This window comes from Salmo salar, chromosome 03, assembly GCF_965601325.2.
Source record: "Salmo salar chromosome 03, fSalSal1, whole genome shotgun sequence".
In the NCBI taxonomy this organism is placed as follows: Eukaryota; Metazoa; Chordata; class Actinopteri; order Salmoniformes; family Salmonidae; genus Salmo; species Salmo salar.
In genome coordinates this window covers 34,806,551-34,824,656 of record NC_138293.1, presented here as the reverse complement: position 1 = coordinate 34,824,656, position 18,106 = coordinate 34,806,551, and the positions used below count along the sequence as shown (strand labels likewise).

The 18,106-nt window shown below is 41.5% G+C and overlaps 2 protein-coding genes across 5 annotated transcripts; one reads left to right on the top strand and one right to left on the bottom strand.

The window, feature by feature from the left end:
- Positions 1 to 7,468: 7,468 nt before the first annotated feature.
- On the bottom strand, positions 7,469 to 11,648 carry jmjd4 (jumonji domain containing 4). The gene is made up of 6 exons (XM_014191227.3): positions 11,172 to 11,648; positions 10,766 to 10,931; positions 10,317 to 10,442; positions 9,956 to 10,223; positions 9,662 to 9,808; positions 7,469 to 8,007 (listed from the first exon to the last, which is right to left on the bottom strand). The coding sequence occupies exons 1-6, from the start codon at positions 11,422 to 11,424 to the stop codon at positions 7,672 to 7,674; spliced, it is 1,296 nt and encodes a 431-aa protein (XP_014046702.2). The 5' UTR covers positions 11,425 to 11,648; the 3' UTR covers positions 7,469 to 7,671.
- Positions 11,649 to 11,859: 211 nt separating this feature from the next.
- On the top strand, positions 11,860 to 17,860 carry LOC106599880 (synaptosomal-associated protein 47). Of its 4 annotated transcripts, none has more exons than XM_014191234.3 (6): positions 11,860 to 12,144; positions 12,631 to 13,160; positions 13,418 to 13,917; positions 14,293 to 14,414; positions 16,878 to 17,073; positions 17,464 to 17,860. In XM_014191234.3, exons 2-5 carry the CDS (start codon positions 12,655 to 12,657, stop codon positions 17,022 to 17,024), a joined length of 1,275 nt encoding a protein of 424 aa, XP_014046709.2. In that variant the 5' UTR covers positions 11,860 to 12,144; positions 12,631 to 12,654; the 3' UTR covers positions 17,025 to 17,073; positions 17,464 to 17,860. The 4 variants fall into 4 exon arrangements, with proteins under 4 accessions (XP_014046709.2, XP_014046704.2, XP_014046706.2 ...); XM_014191229.3 differs by having other exon boundaries at positions 14,290 to 14,414; XM_014191231.3 differs by having other exon boundaries at positions 11,865 to 12,131; positions 14,290 to 14,414.
- The last annotated feature ends 246 nt before the right edge of the window (positions 17,861 to 18,106 follow it).

Genomic DNA, 18,106 nt, shown 5'->3' with positions numbered 1-18,106 from the left:
TGTCGGTCTTCGCATTCCAGGTCGACATAAATTATAGCTGCAGACTAGTAATTAGGATCGAAGATTTGCTATTATTCTGTCGGTATCGATAGTCTCAGAGTTTAACTATTTCCACCAGTGTAGCCAATGCTCCACGTGGTTTGGTTAGGAATTCAACAACCATTACAACCTTAGCTCCCTCAGATGACCGAGGAATGCATGGTCTCTACTCAAACCTTAGCCCTCTCGGTAATCGAGGTACGCATGGTCTGAAGTGGGCTTCTCCAGGTGGGGGTTATATTCGGAACAGCAGAAAAGTCTGTCCAATAACGCCAGATCAATGTCTTTGCTCATGGGGTGGGCCAGTGACTTAGTTAAACTTTAAAGGAAATTGGATTCTCTTTCATTAAACAGTTTAAAATCACATTACATAATTTCACAAATAGTTTCATCTTTACTCATTCATTTTATACAATAATTAGATGCAAATCTCATAACGGAGACTCTTGTATAAACAGAGTTATGGTAATGTGGCTGTATTGTCTCTCATGAGGTCACCAACATTAAACAAAATGGACCAGTCGTAGCTGGATTCTCCACCGACCGTTTACACATTCTCCAAAACATGGATATTGTTCAGTTCTCAAGTTCTGTGAGGTAGAAGAAGTTCCTTTGTTCTACTGTGAACCCTCTCTCTATACCGCATGGCCGGGGGGGAAGAGAGTCTCCTCATGGAATTTACGACCTGAGATAACAGAGCCTGGGTGTAGGAGGGAGAGAGAGGTGGTAAGAGAAAGAGGGAGGGTACTTTCTATACCCAAAGAGGGCCATGTCATGACATGTCCATCTAATCATAGGAGTAGGATCAGAGAATTAACCTAGTGTCTCGCATCGGGATTGTGCCACAGAGCATTATGGGGGTTCTATGTGTTAAAGCAAGGGTCGATCTCTGCCTGAGATTGATTTCATGAAGAAGGATGAAAAGGTGAGGGCGTTCAATACCAACTGGTATCAAATGTATAGCTGGTTAATTAACAGGGAACCTTTCATCAAGCCGCCTGTAACGGCACTTCACAATGCTTTACATGCTGAACATCTTTTCTGGGATGTCGAAAACAATTCTGAATGATTTGATATCTTCCATCGCATCATCCGTTTAAAGTTTGATTAAAGAGATAGGTTGACACATTTTTTTCGCGTGATCTCAAGTAGGCTTTGCACTTTCCTCTTGTATTTATTTAGCAAAGATGAAAATAATCACTCCAGACAAACACAAGCAAAAACTAATGACATAAATGTTGCTGCAGCCTAGGCTACACCTAAACATTAGAAATCTGACATGCTGTATGGGATGAAAACAATACTTTTTTTCAGTCTTATCAACTGTAGGCTACTACATCTGTACAGGGCTAACTAATTGATAACGTCATGTATTTATAGTCTATTTGTTTGTCAGGAGAAAATGTGAACGTGATCAAATCTAGATTATATTCAAAATTGGGCTGGCTAAAATGCCTATACATTTTTATAGGAAGAAAAATGGTCCCATCATAGCCCATATAAAAGCTTTTTACAACTGATTAATCACTGTCATACCTTTTATAGGTTCCAGAATTTTCCTAGTTAGGTTAACATATAAGGAAAAACTCCAGGCCCCAGGGGGTAACAATTGCCCCACTGCTCTGGGACCTATGGTGCCACCAGTCTGCTTGCAGGTGTCAGTTATTGTCAGGTATATGGATGATCAGGGCTTTATGTAGGAACATTTCTTGGGCTACTTTGATGTGTCAAGTGGGCGAGATGCGCAGTCTGTGTTTGACTTCGTGAATTTGGAGATGTCTGAGAAACTGTCAGAGAAACTGTCAGAGAAACTCGTCCAAACCTACGATGGCGCAGCTGTAATGGAATGTATCTGCTATTTGTATTTACAGCTAAGTCCCCTCATGTTCCATGATTAAGAGGTGATGTCTACTCCACTCCACTACCATTGTCAACATTCTCCTGACATGAACTGAAGCCATGACGTCTCATGTGCCTGCTCATCCACTGGCACATTGAATGTTTCCCTTCCAAACACTGTGAGTACCGCTATCAATTTTCTCTCATTACTGTATGTAGAGTAAATCACATACACAATCACATTATTACACATCAATGATTTTACTCCTTGCTTGGACTAACTCATTCTTAGCTCTTTTGTCTAACTGTGTAGTGTCTTGTGTTATTGTCTTTTGTCTTCCAGTCAATTCCTGTCCTGCACTGGTCAAGCCTCTGAACACCTCAACACAAGCCTCATACCCTCAGTCATTCCCGGCTTTATTAAATGCTTTAGGTTAAAATAATTAGTGTTTGTCAATTTTTGAAACACGCTTTGTGGTCTCTGTGCCTTCCGCGCCTATACCGTGGGTCTCCAATCCTCCTCAATTTTTCAAGTCACCAGCCTCCACTGGTGTGCAGCAGTTAGATAATGTTTCAATTCAAGTTAGCTACTAGAAACCCAGGCATGATATTAATTTGAAGCACCCCCATATGATGGTTGACATGTTCTTTCTCCTATTGTTATTTAGATTGAAAGAAGCAGAAGTGGGCTGTGGTGTTCTGGTCGAGTGTGACAACACCATAAAAGACACAATTTTTAAACATTTGAAGGTTTATAAAATCTGCCGTCAGGTGAAGATCAGCCCGTTCAGAGCTTTTTCTATGGGCTGTGTTGCCTCATGGACAGGGATGCAAACTAGTCACCTTTCGGCGAAATTCACAGTTTTGATTCCAAAATAGGTGACCTACGTGAGTGGTGTAGATCCGATGACAAAAGTTTGTGTGGGAGGGGGTTGGATCATTACTGGCTGTAAGCGAACGAGTGATGCGCCTTTGGAGCAATACTGGCTGTATCCAAGGCTCAGCCAATTGTTCACATAACAACAGAATGCTGCACGCGACTGAAGAGACAAGAGACAACCAATTAGCTAGTTATAGGATCAGCGTGCGCTCTGGAAAGACAGCAGATAGTGCAAAGGCAGTTACAGCAGTGCGTCCCCCTGAACAATAACGTAAGTCAGAAGCCTTAGCTAGCCAGAGAAATGTTGAGCAACATTAGCCTGCTTAGCTGATCAAATAACTGAGTTTATTTATTTATTTATCTTGCTCCTTTGCACCCCAGTATCCCTACTTGCACATTCATCTTCTGTACATCTAGCATTCCAGTGTTTAATTGCTATATTGTAATTACTTCGCCACCATGGCCTATTTATTGCCTTAACTCCCTTATCTTACCTCATTTGCACTCACTGGATATAGACTTTTTGTTTTCTTTTGTTCTACTTTGTTATTGACTGTATGTTTTGTTTATTCCATGTGTAACTCTGTGTTGTTGTATGTGTCGAATTACAATGCTTTATCTTGGCCAGGTCACAGTTGCAAATGAGAACTTGTTCTCAACTAGCCTACCTGGTTAAATAAAGGTGAAAGAAATTAAATATAAATTATGCATCCTAGGGTTAAGTTTTTTTTCTTCCCAAATGCAATATTTAGATATGTGTGGTCACAAACATTCTATTATAAAGGCTGTCATGGCTAACTGCAATATTAGTGTATTGTTTTTTTTTTCCAAGACTTGAGTGTCATTTGCAGTAAAGTCTAGGCAACAAATGACATTGGATTGCTTTCCTTACAGTTTTTAGTTGTGTTAGGTTCACATTAACCACTTTTTATTTTACACACAGAGACTGATCATGTAGATCATAGTCTTTGTTGTTTAATTAGTTAAAACCTGCGTTTCCCCCTAGCAGGGTTTTTTTTGCATGTTTCAGTATCAAAAAGAAAAAGTGTCACCTATTTGGGCCCTCACCAGTTTGCATCCTTGCAGGGAACAGCCCCAAGCCAGGGGAGGCCCAAGTCAGATCTCACTTCCCCAGAAAAAGCTCTGATGTGGTAGGAAGATCTGAGAAGTCTGGAAATTACTTCATCGTGTCAGCCAGTGGCTATTTTAGCATGTAAATCTTGGTGGGGCAAACTCTGTATGCACTATAACGGTGACAAACGATGCCCACAAACTGTTTGGGCCTACAGAAAGCTGTCCCAACAGAATAACTTTTTTTCAGCACCATGGAGTGAATCCTTACCACTACTACACCTGGCTATCAGCAGAGCCTTGTCCGGCAGCAAAATTTGCTTAAACAAATGTGGTTTCTACTGACAATTGAGATGTACAAACTAAAAGGCAATCTGTAATTTCGATTAAGACTTTAATGAGCAAGCTAGGACGGACATCGTCAAGTATAACTATTTGTTCAGCACTTTTGAAACATACAACGACAGAATTCAGAACATGGGCCGTTCTTACAGTATTCTCCCTGTACACCAAGTCAGATCCGTAGGATAAATAAAGTGAGCATACAAGCAGACACTGAAAGCTCTTGCAATATTCGATGATGACATTTCTCTAAAACAGACTATAAATCAAGTTGTATTGGTAACATACAGTTGAAGTTGGAAGTTTACATACACCTTAGCCAAATACATTTAAACTCAGTTTCACAATTCCTGACATTTAGTCCTAGTAAAAATTCCCTGTATTAGGTCAGTTAGGATCACCACTTTATTTTAAGAATGTGAAATGTCAGAATAATAGTAAAGAGAATGATTTATTTCAGCTTTTATTTCTTTCATCACACATCCCAGTGGGTCAGAAGTTTACATACACTCAATTAGTATTTGGTAGCATTGCCTTTAAATTGTTTAACTTGCGTCAAACGTTTTGGGTAGCCTTCCACAAGCTTTCCACAATAAGTTGGGGGGGATTTTGGCCCATTCCTCCTGACAGAGCTGGTGTAACTGAATCAGGTTTGTAGGCCTCCTTGCTCGCACACGTTTTTTCAGTTCTGCCCACACATTTTCTATGGGACTGAAGTCAGGGCTTTGTGATGGCCACTCCAATACCTTGACTTTGTTGTACTTAAGCCATTTTGTCACAACTTTGGAAGTGCTTGGGGTCATTGTCCATTTGTAAGACCCATTTGCGACTAAGCTTTAACTCCCTGACTGATGTCTTGAGATGTTGCTTCAATATATCCGCATCATTTTCCTCCCTCGTGATGCCATCTATTTTGTGAAGTGCACCAGTCCCTCCTGCACCAAAGCACCCCCACAACATGATGCTGACACCCCCGTGCTTCACGGTTGGGGTGGTGTTCTTTGGCTTGCAGGCCTCCCCCTTTTTCCTCCAAACATAATGATGGTCATTATGGCCAAACAGTTCTATTTTTGTTTCATCAGACCAGAGGACATTTCTCCAAAAAGTACGATCTTTGTCCCCATGTGCATTTGCAAACCGTAGTCTGGCTTTTTTATGGCGATTTTGAAGCAGTGGCTTCTTCCTTGCTGAGTGGCCTTTCAGGTTATGTCGATATAGGAATCGTTTTACTGTGGATATAGATACTTTTGTACCTGTTTCCTCCAGCATCTTCACAAGGTCCTTTGCTGTTGTTCTGGGATTGATTTGCACTTTTCACACCAAAGTTCGTTCATCTCTAGGAGACAGAATGCGTCTCCTTCCTGAGCGGTATGACGGCTGTGTGGTCCCATGGTGTTTTTTAAATTTAACCATGGTCCCATGTTTTTTTTTTAATTTAACCTTTATTTAACTAGGCAAGTCAGTTAAGAACAAATTCTTATTTACAATGACGGTCTTCCCAGGCCAAACCCGGACGTCTCTTGGCCAATTGTGAGCCACCCTATGGGACTCCCAATGACGGCCGGATGTGATACAGCCTGGATTCGATCCAGGTACTGCAGTGACGCTTCATGTCTGAGATTTCCCAGTTCCGAGATTCCAGTTGTTTTGAATGCGGCAGAAGTCATGCTGGATTGACAGCATGGCCAATGTTGAATGTTTATCCTTTTAAGCTTGGAAAAGAGACCCTTAAACCCAGACTTGGACCACACACCCACTCCACTGAATAGCAGGCTAGTGATTGCTTTGCAATGCTTGCAGTTAGCCACTGATTCCTTCCAAACCACTCATTGTTGAATTTGTGATTTCCAACCTATTGTGTTGAGTTTATGTCCAATGGCCGATGAGCACCGATACGTTTTATCTATAATTTCTCTTCATAATTTCTATTCACATGTCAAGGATTAAAAAGGATTTGCCAGTACATTGTCGACTTGATTCATGATGATGACTGCTAGCTTGCTAGCTAAGATTTTGAAAGTATGATGTTGGCATGATCAATCAAAGCTATGGTAGATATAATGTGATTTGACGTAATTTTATCTGTGGCCAATGACCTTGACCTTTCTTGGATGGGCACTTCTAATGTAACTTTATGGCAGCACTCAACGGGCTTGAATTTTTGAGCTCTCCCCGTATATGTTACGGTGACGTAGTGTCCCCATGAGTGACAGAACACTGAGACAATCACAGTGCAACTATAGAACATTACCAACCCCTACGGTCCGTATTTTCCTCTGGCTGCCCCACCACCACAGAAACCACTGAACTAGGCTGAAACGCCTGCATTTTGGATCTGCCTTACTCAATAAAGCAACAAATATATTATTTTTTTTTACATTGTTTGCAAACTGATAATAACATGCCAAACAGGCAACCTGCCCTGAATGACAGGTCACCACTGGTGTCAGCAGGGCAACACAGAAGACTACCACAGGCACCACTATGCAATACTTGTCATGCTATATACAATATCGACGTGATGGCTGCAGGATACGATATGGGATATGGCTAGCATGGCTGTTGAATTGACGTTATTCCTGTAATAACCCTATAATATTTCTCTAGTGGTTTCTCCTAGGACTTCCCGAGGGACTGAAAGACCTTCCTCCCGGGGTGGCTCTTCCTTTGGAGTTCAACCAGGTCTACATGCAGGGCATCAGCTTTAGTAAGGGCTGTTACATCAGCCAAGACTCATCACACTGGGGGGGTGGTATGGAAGCATCTGATGCTGTACGCATGTCGGCACTAGCTGAAGGATTGGCACTACAGACCCAGTCTGACAAGTCAGCCGGGAAGCACAGGGCCTGGGTTGGAGATCTGGGCATCAGCCTCATTCGCCTGGCTTATGCCAAAGAGCCATTAACACTCAAGGCTTCTCAGGACAACACAGTCTCTGGAGGCATCCGTGCGATACTGGTGGCCCAAAGACTAAAGCCAAATGAAGATAGAGGTATTTGACCCCAACAATATGAAACGCACACATGTTGAAATGAGCCATATCATATTTATATGGATAGGGTACATAAAGTTAAAATGTTCTTATTCCAAATCACCTAGTACAGTATTTCACTGGTAGCACTACCAACCATGTCGTCTATGAATAGTTTCTTTGTTTGCAGTATTGCGATTGCCTTAAATATTGAGTTCATTGACACTATGCTGTTTACCAGTTGTGCACTGTTTGCCAGTTGCTAGCTATTATCTTAAATATTACTTTATGTATCTCTGGTGTAATAAACATACGAGGACACAAAGTATGGACATTTGTCATTTTATCAACATCTCATTCAGAACATACAAATACACTCAAACTCACAAAGGATGACTTTTTTTAATTTGGCGGGGAGGGGGGGGGGGGTCAGGATAACATCAGGTAAGTCATTTAGGCTACCTCTGAAACCAAAGCCTTATCAACTAAATGTATTGATAAAGAGGCTCATAAAGGGATACTGGGTGGCCTATTCCTGGTAAAGGGAGTGCTGCCCTCTAGTGGAGAGCATGGTCTCTCGAATCTGCTGCAGCAAACTTTCAGGTTGTGAGCTCAGAGTTGAATGATCAAGTCTCTTAAAGTCTTCATTGCAGAGCATGCATTCTAGAATGTGAGCCACCCTCTGCAGGTCAAAGGCAGCATGGTGAAGTCCCAATGTGGCAAGGGTCTCTGAAAGATGACGTGGGTAATTTGAGGAGTTGTTTTCGGAGCAAGAACTCAAGAAGGACATGCGGTTGTCAGCGATAATCTTCAGGAAAGAGGCAAACTCCCCATAATCAATCCCAGAGCAAGACTTCATGATGACCTGTAAAACAAAATACCAACTCAGATTACACAGCTTTTTAAAATACATCTGCTTTGTCAGACAGTGCCATTGGAAAGTATTCAGACCCCTTGACTTTACCACATTTTGTTATGTTATAGCCTTATTCTAAAATGGATCAAATAAAACCTCAGCAATCTACACACAATACCCCATAATGACAGTGAAAACAGGTTTTTCTTCATGTTTTAAAATAACTTATTTACATTAAAAATAAAACAGATACCTTATTTACATTAGTATTCAGACCCTTTGCTATGAGACTCGAAATTGAGCTCAGGTGCATTCTGTTTCCATTGATCATCCTTGAGATGTTCCTACAACTTGATTGGAGTCCACCTGTGGTAAATTCAATAGATTGGACATGATTTGGAAAGGCACACACCTGTCTATATAAAGGTCCCACAGTTGACAGTGCATGTCAAAGCAAAAACCAAGCCATGAGGTTGAAGGAATTGTCCGTAGAGCTCAGAGACAGGATTGTGTCGAGGCACAGATCTGGGGAAAGGTAACAAAAAAATGTCTGCAGCATTGAAGGTCCCCAAGAACACAGTAGTATCCATCATTCTTCAATGGAAGCAGTTTGGAACCACCAAGACTCTTTCTAGAGCTGGCAGCCCAGCCAAACTGAGCAATCAGGTGAGAAGGGCCTTGGTCAGGGAGGTGACCAAGAACCCGGTGGTCACTCTGACAGAGCTCCAGAGTTCCTCTGGAGATGGGAGAAACTTCCGGAAGGACATCCATCTCTGCAGCACTCCACCAATCAGGCATATATGGTAGTGGCCAGACGGAAGCCACTCCTCAGTAAAAGGCACATGACAGCCCGCTTGGAGTTTGCCAAAAGGCACCTAAATACTCTCAGACCATGAGAAACAAGATTCTCTGGTCTGATGAAACCAAGATTGAACTCTTTGGCTAGAATGCCAAGCGTCACATCTGGAGGAAACCTGGCACCATCCCTACTGTGAAGCTTGCTGGCAGCATCATGCTGTGGGGAAGTTTTTCAGCGGCAGAGACTGGGAGACTAGTCAGGATCGAGGCAAAGATGAAGGGAGCGAAGTACAGAGAGACCCTTGATGAAAACCTGCTCCAGAGCGCTCAGGTCCTCAGACTGTGGGAAAGGTTCACCTTCCAACAGGACAACACCCCTAAGCACACAGTCAAGACAACGCAGGAGTGGCTTCGGGACAAGTCTCTGAATGCCCTTGAGCGACCCAGCCAGAACCCGGACTTGAACCCAATGAAACATCTCTGGAGAGACCTGAAAATAGCTGTGAAGCGACGCTCCTCATCCAACCTGACAGAGCTTGAGAGGATCTACAGAATGGAAGAAACTCCCCAAATACAAGTGTGCCAAGCTTGTAGCCTCATACCCAAGAAGACTTGATGCAGTAATCACTGCCAAAGGTGCTTCAACAAAGTACTGAGTAAAGGGTCTGAATACTTATGTAATGTGATATTTTAATAAATTAGTAAAAATGTCTAAACCTGTTTCTGCTTTGTCATTATGGGGTATTGTGCGAAGATTAATGAGGAGGGGAAACAAGGCTGTAACATAATAAAATGTGGAAAAAGTCAAAAGGGTCTGAATACTTTCCGAAGGCACTGTATGTTTATCTCCAAGTGTCTTATACACCTGGCAGTGCTGATGCCATGAATCCATAGTGTTCCTCCATTCCTCTATTTCCCTCTGGACAGCAGACAGCTCATTCTGAAGGAACTGCCACATAATGTCCACATTGCAGCCATTCAGCCAGTTATGGTTGATGGAGATGGTGTCTTCCTGCAGGATAATGAGACAGAAGTCAGGTTACTTAATTCAAAATTAGCCATATGAACCATACAGGTGCTTAACTGATAATGATTTGTAAAAAACCTCTTGATCAAATGTACCACTTAATTTGTCCCACATCCAAACTGCAGTACTTACCAAATTATAAACCTGATGGTGCCAACCACTGGGCACAAATATGATCTCCCCTGCTTCCTGAATGATCTCTAGTGGTTGGCAGGCCTCATCACAGTGTGGGAATTGCAACTTGTCTCGAATCTCAGGGGCAGTGACGTCATAAGCAAGGTTGCCATGGCTGTCTCGTAGAAACTCTTCTTGGCCTGGGGGATACAGGAGCCATTTCTTCCTGCCACAGATGTTCGCTGACCAGCTGTAGGAGCGGAACACATCAGCGTGGAATGGCGTCCTATAGCAAAAAGAGAAATAAAGAAAGTACATGTTAGAGACAGATTTAAGAGAATATCCATTATAGACTCTATAATGAAATGTTTTGTTATACCATGAGCCTTTGGGTCCCATGTAGACGAACCGGTAGTCATCCACCTCCAAAGTATCCCAATACTCATTAAGCCAGTCAGAAGAAAAGAAGACTGGGGTAGTGTAAACATTGTGTTCAGGAAAATCCCTGTGAAAGACAGAGGACGGAACCATTGAGCCATGTTTAGCTTATTCTTGATACAGCTACCTTCAGTATATACACATTATTTACATACTGTAAAAAACATTCCAATCATTTTTTATTTATTTCACCTTTATTTAACCAGGTAGGCTAGTTGAGAACAAGTTCTCATTTACAACTGCGACCTGGTCAAGATAAAGCAAAGCAGTGCGACACAAACAACAGAGTTACACATGGAATAAACAAACATACAGTCAGTAACACAATAGAAGAAAGTCTATATACAGTGTGCTCTTACTTCAGAGGCAACATACAGGTGAATTCAATACCTTGACATGTGCCAATCTTTCAGATAGAGACATCCTTTTGGTGACGAGTGTCCATTCTGTATGTACTCTCTCCAGTAGTGAATAAATTCCTTGAAAGGAATAATTTGTTTGGGGTTCGCATTGTATTCTTTCGCATTGCAGTTTGCAACTGGAACCGGAGTCTCATCTGCAAGAGGAAAAAAGAGAAATACTTTGAAAACACAATTTAATAAATGGGTTATTGGTTCATCATAACGGCAACATGTTTCATTACCAAATATATACATCAGATAAATACACAAACAATGAGAAATGGTGGTCAAATCACAGATCAGAACAGCCCATCTATAGGCTAATCAAACTCATTCATTTGACATCAAAGTTACTGGACATTGTAATAGATATGTAGCTAACAACATTTATTTACCAAATTGCTGCAGCAGTTTCTGGAAGTTTGGCTTCCCCTCTTCAGTGACCCACTGTTTCCTACATTTCCAGTCTTCAGTAAATTTCCTCGAGAACATGCATGGGTGGTTAGGAAGTAAGTACTTTTTAAAGAATTTGGAATAGCTCAAATCCTTCTCTATGTAATCCACAAAGTGCGAAGACCAAAATTGTTCATAGGATTGCCTTGATATTTTAACGAGGCTGCAGCAGTTATGATAAGACTCCCTGTCCATGATACTGAATGATGTAAACAAGTCCTGGGTGTAACGTTAACTAGCTAACTAATTAGCAAGCAAGCGACGTACCTAAACTATAGTGACATGATATGTCATATTAATTGCTTTTCCACCATTATTATTGAATTTATATTGCAAAGATAGGTAAAAAATGTGGAGAAGCTGGTTCGTTCATTCGAGCCTAAAAATAGCTTCCTATGGCTATGCTATTTTGCGTTTTAGGGGACCACATTTATAGATGCACACGCCCAATATTTGCTTTCATTTTGTTCTCTTTTTTTTTTACACATGATTGTTTCCGTACTGTTTGCTAATTCAACGTTGAATGCCTTTAGTAAATATACACTTTGAAATTAGACATTAATAATGTTAATCTACACATTTCATATAGCAGGATCGTTGTTTCTAGACGGACTGTAAACATGTCTGTATTGAGGAAGTGACGTCTCTTCACGTCCAAACAAATCAATCGCTGGGGAACCAATCTGCGAAAATATTTTTTTCTTACATTTCTTTTTTTTTTTACAATTATTAAAGTGGCACCTTAAAATATATATTAACAGTTTCCACGCAGAGCAGCTGTACTCAAATAATGACTACTAGCTTTTGCACAATCGATAATATTATCGTCTAACGCAACATTACAAAACTGTAGCTACTGATTTCCTGGAATAGTCATAACCCTGCAGGAGCTCAGGTGCCAGGTTTGTTTAAAAAGTAAACAAAAACATCAAACAATGTTGAATGATCGCTAGTTACATATTTTGTTTGTTTGAACACGAAAGCAATTTACTCCAAATACGCGTTTTCTTATCTTCTTTTATTTGAGAAGAACGCTTTTGAAGAGGGCTGCTAGCTAGCTAGCTTCCTGACGTGTTATGATTTTGCATGTTTTGCTAGTCAGCTAGCAAGCTTAGCATAGACATAGTGGCACTCTAATAAAGTAGCTAGTACACAGTAACATATGTATCTAGCTAGCTGTACTGTCTATATAGTAGGTCTAAATAGCTTGTCCAAAATACCTTGATTACCATGACAGCTAGCTACTTACATAACATAGCTTTACTGCCGGGTTGATTGAAATTCCTAGCTAGCAGTTCCAACGTTTTAGTCTCTAATCTTTTATCTCGATTAACATATTGACCTTGATTCAATTATTATTTACAATACAACATTTTAACATGTTCACCCCTCTCTACCTAGGTGAGCATCTGAAGCCAAGCCAAAATGACATGCCCAACCCGAGACATCCCCATCCACAGCTGGCCAGGCTCCTACTACATCAACAGTGAGAAACGCTGGGATGCCGGCACCCTGTCCCTGACCCGCACCATGCTGCGCTTCACCTCAGACCAGAGCAAAGAGAACCTGGTTGGCTTCCGCCTCTCAAGGATCATGGAGATCAAGATGGAGTCGTCCAGCTTCATCTTCAGCACTCTGACCGTGTTGGAGCATGGGAATATCAAGCACTGGTTCGGCTCGCTGAGGCCCAACCGGGTGGTGGTCTACAATGTCCTGGAGCATTTCTGGAGGGAGAGGTTGTTGTCCCCATCTGCTGAGGTTCAGCGGGCCGAGGCACAGCCGACCAAGGGGAGGGAGCTGATTAACCTGGTTGCGGGGGCTCAGAGACGGCTAGAGGACACAGGGAATGTCCTCCACCACCAGGGAGAGCAGTTTGATAACGTCATGCATGGCCTAGGCAAGATCGACTCTGATCTGGGCGTGGCAGACAGGTAAGGTGGATATTGAATTCTACCTCTGGGCCCCGTCAGTCCATTGTTTTATTGTTTTCAAATATTGTAGATGGAGATTTTCCGAAGTTTTGATGCCTTTCATCCACATGATGATTAAATATACATTAATATATAGTAGTGGTTAATTATTTGAGATTGGATAGCTATTATCCAGAACATGTTTACGCTCTTAATTTGTGTGAACCGTCACTGAATTGGATGCATTCCTCTAACTTCTGTCACCATTATCTCTGCAGGCTACTGTCTGAACTGGAGTCTCCCCCTTGGTGGCCTTTTGGCAAACTACCCTGGAAGAGTCAGCAGGATGTCAAGGCTGAGCATGCTGCCAGAGAGGCTGCTTGTAAGGGTACAGGAACAGGCAAGCACAGAGTGATCACCAGCGTACCAGCCATCGTCTCCAGAGGTGGAGACTCAGACCTGAAGCCTGGTTGCTTGATGGTGATGGTCTCCTCATTAGAAGTCCGAGACACAAACTATGTGCTCCTCCACCGCTTTCAGAGGGATGAGGTGGATGACATCCGGGTGCACAATCCGTATGAGATCAGTGTGAGGCAGAGGTTCATAGGGAAGCCAGACATATGCTTCCGACTCCTGTCGGCTAAGATGCCGGAGGCCATGTCAGTGCTAGAGATGCAGTATAAGAAGAAGGTGGAGTACACAAGTGAGTACTCTGCCTTCATGACGACCCCAGCTACGACTCCATGTGACCAGGATCAAGGTTCAATATGGAATGCAGGTAAGAAGTTTAGATTACTCTCTGTGGTCCCAGTCAGGGGTTCTTCTTTGTTTATTTTGCTCTGTACAATAGTTTGTGTTTGGCCACCAAGTGGCAGTAAAGATCTGTGGGTTTTAGCATGGCATATTGTTCAATACACATCTTTGAAATTACTTTAGGCTCTCTTGAGGCTGAAATCTCATTATACACTCTAGCTTATTGATTTATTACATAGCTTATTGATTTATTACCCAATTCTGATGCATGCCGTGTAATGTTGTTGTTTCGAGCTTTCCCCATCACATTATCATAGGGTTACTGTTACACTCATAAGAAGATAATGTGTTTGTTTGAGGGGCCTTCTCACTATATCTCTGCCCCCTCCCTTGGCAGCAGGCCTGCTGCAGTACCAGGAGACAGAGGTCCCCATGACAGTCCCAGCAGGAGAGCTGTCCCAGGTGCAGGTGCATGTCCTTAAGCCAGAGGTCACTCAGGCTGAGGCTCAGGAAATCCGACAGGTGAGATACAATATTGGAATCTGGCTTCTAATGCCTCTTCCTGTATACTCAAGCATTTTATCCTATGAGATCAAATGCTTTATAACAGTCTGAAGTTATACTGCCCTAACATTTTCTATTTTTTGCGTTCAGATAACGTTTATACCTGTCTTGTAGACATCTGTTTTGAATTCAGAGGAAATGCATGATTGAATATCCATGTTATGATGCATTACTTGTATGCCATTTCAATAGCAGGTTTTAAAGAACAAGTGTAACTTTTCTTATGTTCTATGAAAATCATGGGAAGATAAATGCTCTATTTCCAGTCCAAACCAGAGATTCACTGTAATGATTTTTATTTTACGTGCTATATATTTTATATATTAGTCGGTAAGACCACAAACCAAACTCCCATCGGGTTGCAAGAGAGAGGAGAGAGGGAAAGAGACATGGCCAGTTATTTGGTTAGACTTCTCTGGTCAGACAGTGTATAAAGTATTTCCATTCAAAGTCTCATAATGTTGAACAGTGAGCTCCATGCATGGTCGATGGTTGCAAGACATAAACAGTGACGCAAATGCAGTCAATCATTTTTCGTTTAACACATTATTATGGGTTGCTCAGAATGGTGTTTTCCATGTTAAACCTCTTCAAAACACAACATTTTGTCTATGTAATTGGTTGGTAATCCGTTACAGGTATGGTGTCATTTTCAGAATCCTCCTGAAACACAGGCTACAGTCTCTTGAGGCTTGGGTGTTTCTTACAGTCCCATAAGCAGTTCTGTAAAGCTGATTGAAGCTGAGGTTGATTGAGGCTTTTGTGGAAATTGCGTTCACAACGGCATAGTTAGTTAGATATTACAAGTTAAGTATTGACTACTTCAGAACGGTATCAATACGATTGTATCTCAATATAATTGTATATAAAATCATTTTCAAACAAATCGATCATGTTAGTGACATTTTTTGCAATTAGTCTGTTTACAATTCAGGGACATGTGTTTTGTTTCTCTATCAATGGCTTATTATTTTGTGCCGATAAGTCATAATGGTTCTTTTGAACTACAAAGCCTACCGCTTTCTGAAGTGGTAAAGTAGTACACTTTATGACGCACCTAATTTATGTAATGATTAGTGAGAGTCCCTCGTTGGGAATCACTTTTAACCTGATTTCCTACCCAAGTGTACAGCAAATAGCCCCTTTTGTCAAAAGATATTTGATACCTTCAGATTATCAGTCGGTTTATTGTTCAAATCAGTTGAATATTTACCGTTCTTTTTATGTCCTAAACACATTTCCTACAACTCACCTCACCTTTCATCAGTTAATTAGGTTATTAGCCTACTTTTTTTTAAACTTGAGTGTATTTTACCTACATGTCTGACTGTATGTTGAATGGAAAAAAAACTAACCAAATGTTCAGAAGTGGTGTGATAAAATTGACCTTCAACAGTAGAATTTAGATAAAGGTCCATTTTACAGTATATGGCACCAGAATCCCATAATTACACTACAGTATATTTTGAAGTATTGATATCAGTCTATTTATCATATTTTCCTCCCAAACTGAAGAAACCTAAGAAAGTGAATGCATGCAGTTGTCATTAAGGAGTGCGTTGAAATACTATCTGTCTGCTCGTTGCTGTCTGAAGCAGTTCCTGTGCGCTGTTGCTGTGTCTGCGATTACTGGCCTCTGAAAACTGACATAACGTCAATGGGTGTGTGTGTGTGAGCATGTGTAGGATAACACAATATTAGTTTAGAAACCACGTGTTGGGGTGTGGAGTGAGTGTCTATTAAGTTTTGCTTGGCACAAGGTTGATTTAAGTTGTTCCATTGACCATAACGTACACAGTTGTTGGAGCGTGGAGATGGAGTTGCAGAATTCCCTGAACACACAGAAAGTTGAAATAACAAATTGTCATTGACTTGTCTGTTATCGATGACCTCAGGAGACCAGAGAGACCTCTGTATAACCACCATGTGCTTGAGTATTGTATACTAGTCACATGAATATTGTGTCACACGGCGATTGTGTCATGACCTAACGATGGAAGTACAGTTGTTATAGATCGTTTTGGTTTTGTTGGCAGTCCCTTCATTGTTTTTAATTTTACAGCTAACAGCCATTCTGTCTTTTTGGCTCCGACAAGCAGTGGAAGAATAATTATGGCTGAGAAAAAAGTGTTATTCCTCCTCTCTGCTCATCTCCCCTGTCTTTTCCACTGACTGACTCACTCACTCCATGTCCTCTCGGGACATAACCCTAGACAAGACACTTTTCCCCACCACTACAAGAATCAAGAGATTACTCCCACAGACCTGGGTCAAATACATATGTCAAATATTTGAGCTGAGCTTGATTTACTTTGCCCTGTACAATGGAACAGAGGAAATAGATTCAAAAGGGCCAACCACAAGTTAAATCAAGCATGTGTGTGTTTGTGCGCCTATATGGCTCTCTGCCTACTCTCTCAGATGCTGATGCAGCTGAAAAACCTGGCTCTGGAGGCTGAGACTGAGCTGGAGAGGCAAGACGAGGCCCTGGATATTCTGACCAGCTCTACGGACCGGGCCACTATGCACATAGACAAACACACCTGCCGCATGAAGAGGCTGCTGTAGTTCACACAGCAGCCAACCGGCTCACTACAGCGCAATCCAGAAATGTGCTGTGAGTTGTTGTTACCTTACGACAAATGTATGCTCTAAGAAAGTTTTTGTTCTGAACCTCTACATTTGTAACAAATGTCTGAGTCTCAGGTGTAGTCGTACACCCTTACGTCATTGTAATGTGTAAAATATAGAAATCAATGTTCCTCTCAATGTGGTAATTACCGACCAGTCCACTAGATGGCATTTACACCAAGGTAAGGAAGTGTTCACTCCCGTCAGCACGTTGTGGAGATATTGTCCTCGTAGCACTGTGAAGAACCATGAATTGATCCATACCTGGTTGTTGTTGTTGATAAGGATAGAGTGGTTTCTGATGTTGTACTTAAATCACTGTGAGGAACGATTGTCACTGCTGCTAAATGTGTTTTTTTCCCTTCTTCTTTTTCAGTTGCAGGTGTCAGTAAAGCCATCCCCTCCCTCCCTGCACATGGTTTCCCTCCAGCTCCAAGTGTTGCATGTCCCCATGTTGCTGCAGAGTAAGGGATGCATCGAGTGGGATCACTGTATTATAATCCAGTTTGCAGTGGGTATGTAACAAAGTCCCTTGAAACTGTGTCCCTTGAAATTCACAGAATACTATTCGGTCACTTCCTATTCTATAATGTACAGTACAAGAAAAAGCAGACGGCAACTCACAATCTTGCTAACATTGACACTGGATTTGGGGATATCGGTATGATCTTATTTGTATGAATGACTTGTATACTTCTATGCTGTACTCTGTGTTGTACTGTAATTTATTTATCGTCTATTTATCGTTGATAAACTGTGATTTAAACCCGAAATATCTGGTAAATCATGTTTTTCTTCCTACGTTTCATGCCTGAAGTTCCCCATGCTAATGTACTGTAGACAGTAGAGTAAGTATTTGAGTGGTGCCTAATTATCCAATAAAACACTTTTACATAGAAGACAGACGACTGGCTTAAATAGTACAGTACAACCCGCCCAGGTCATAAAAGGCAATATAGTTTCCTTTATTAATTAAAGAATAATAATGAATAGAAAACAAAACAGGCAACAAAAATGTC

Excerpts from the sequence above, each read along its gene's own strand:
- jmjd4 (XM_014191227.3), bottom strand. The coding sequence starts at position 11,424 with ATGGACAGGGAGTCTTATCATAACTGCTGCAGCCTCGTTAAAATATCA. Across the intron at positions 10,932-11,171 it reads GAAACTGCTGCAGCAATTTG|ATGAGACTCCGGTTCCAGTT; the intron begins GTAAATAAATGT and ends TTCCTCTTGCAG. Across the intron at positions 10,224-10,316 it reads ATGGGACCCAAAGGCTCATG|GACGCCATTCCACGCTGATG; the intron begins GTATAACAAAAC and ends TTTTTGCTATAG.
- LOC106599880 (XM_014191229.3), top strand. The coding sequence starts at position 12,655 with ATGACATGCCCAACCCGAGACATCCCCATCCACAGCTGGCCAGGCTCC. Across the intron at positions 13,161-13,417 it reads GATCTGGGCGTGGCAGACAG|GCTACTGTCTGAACTGGAGT; the intron begins GTAAGGTGGATA and ends TTATCTCTGCAG. Across the intron at positions 13,918-14,289 it reads AGGTTCAATATGGAATGCAG|CAGGCCTGCTGCAGTACCAG; the intron begins GTAAGAAGTTTA and ends CTCCCTTGGCAG.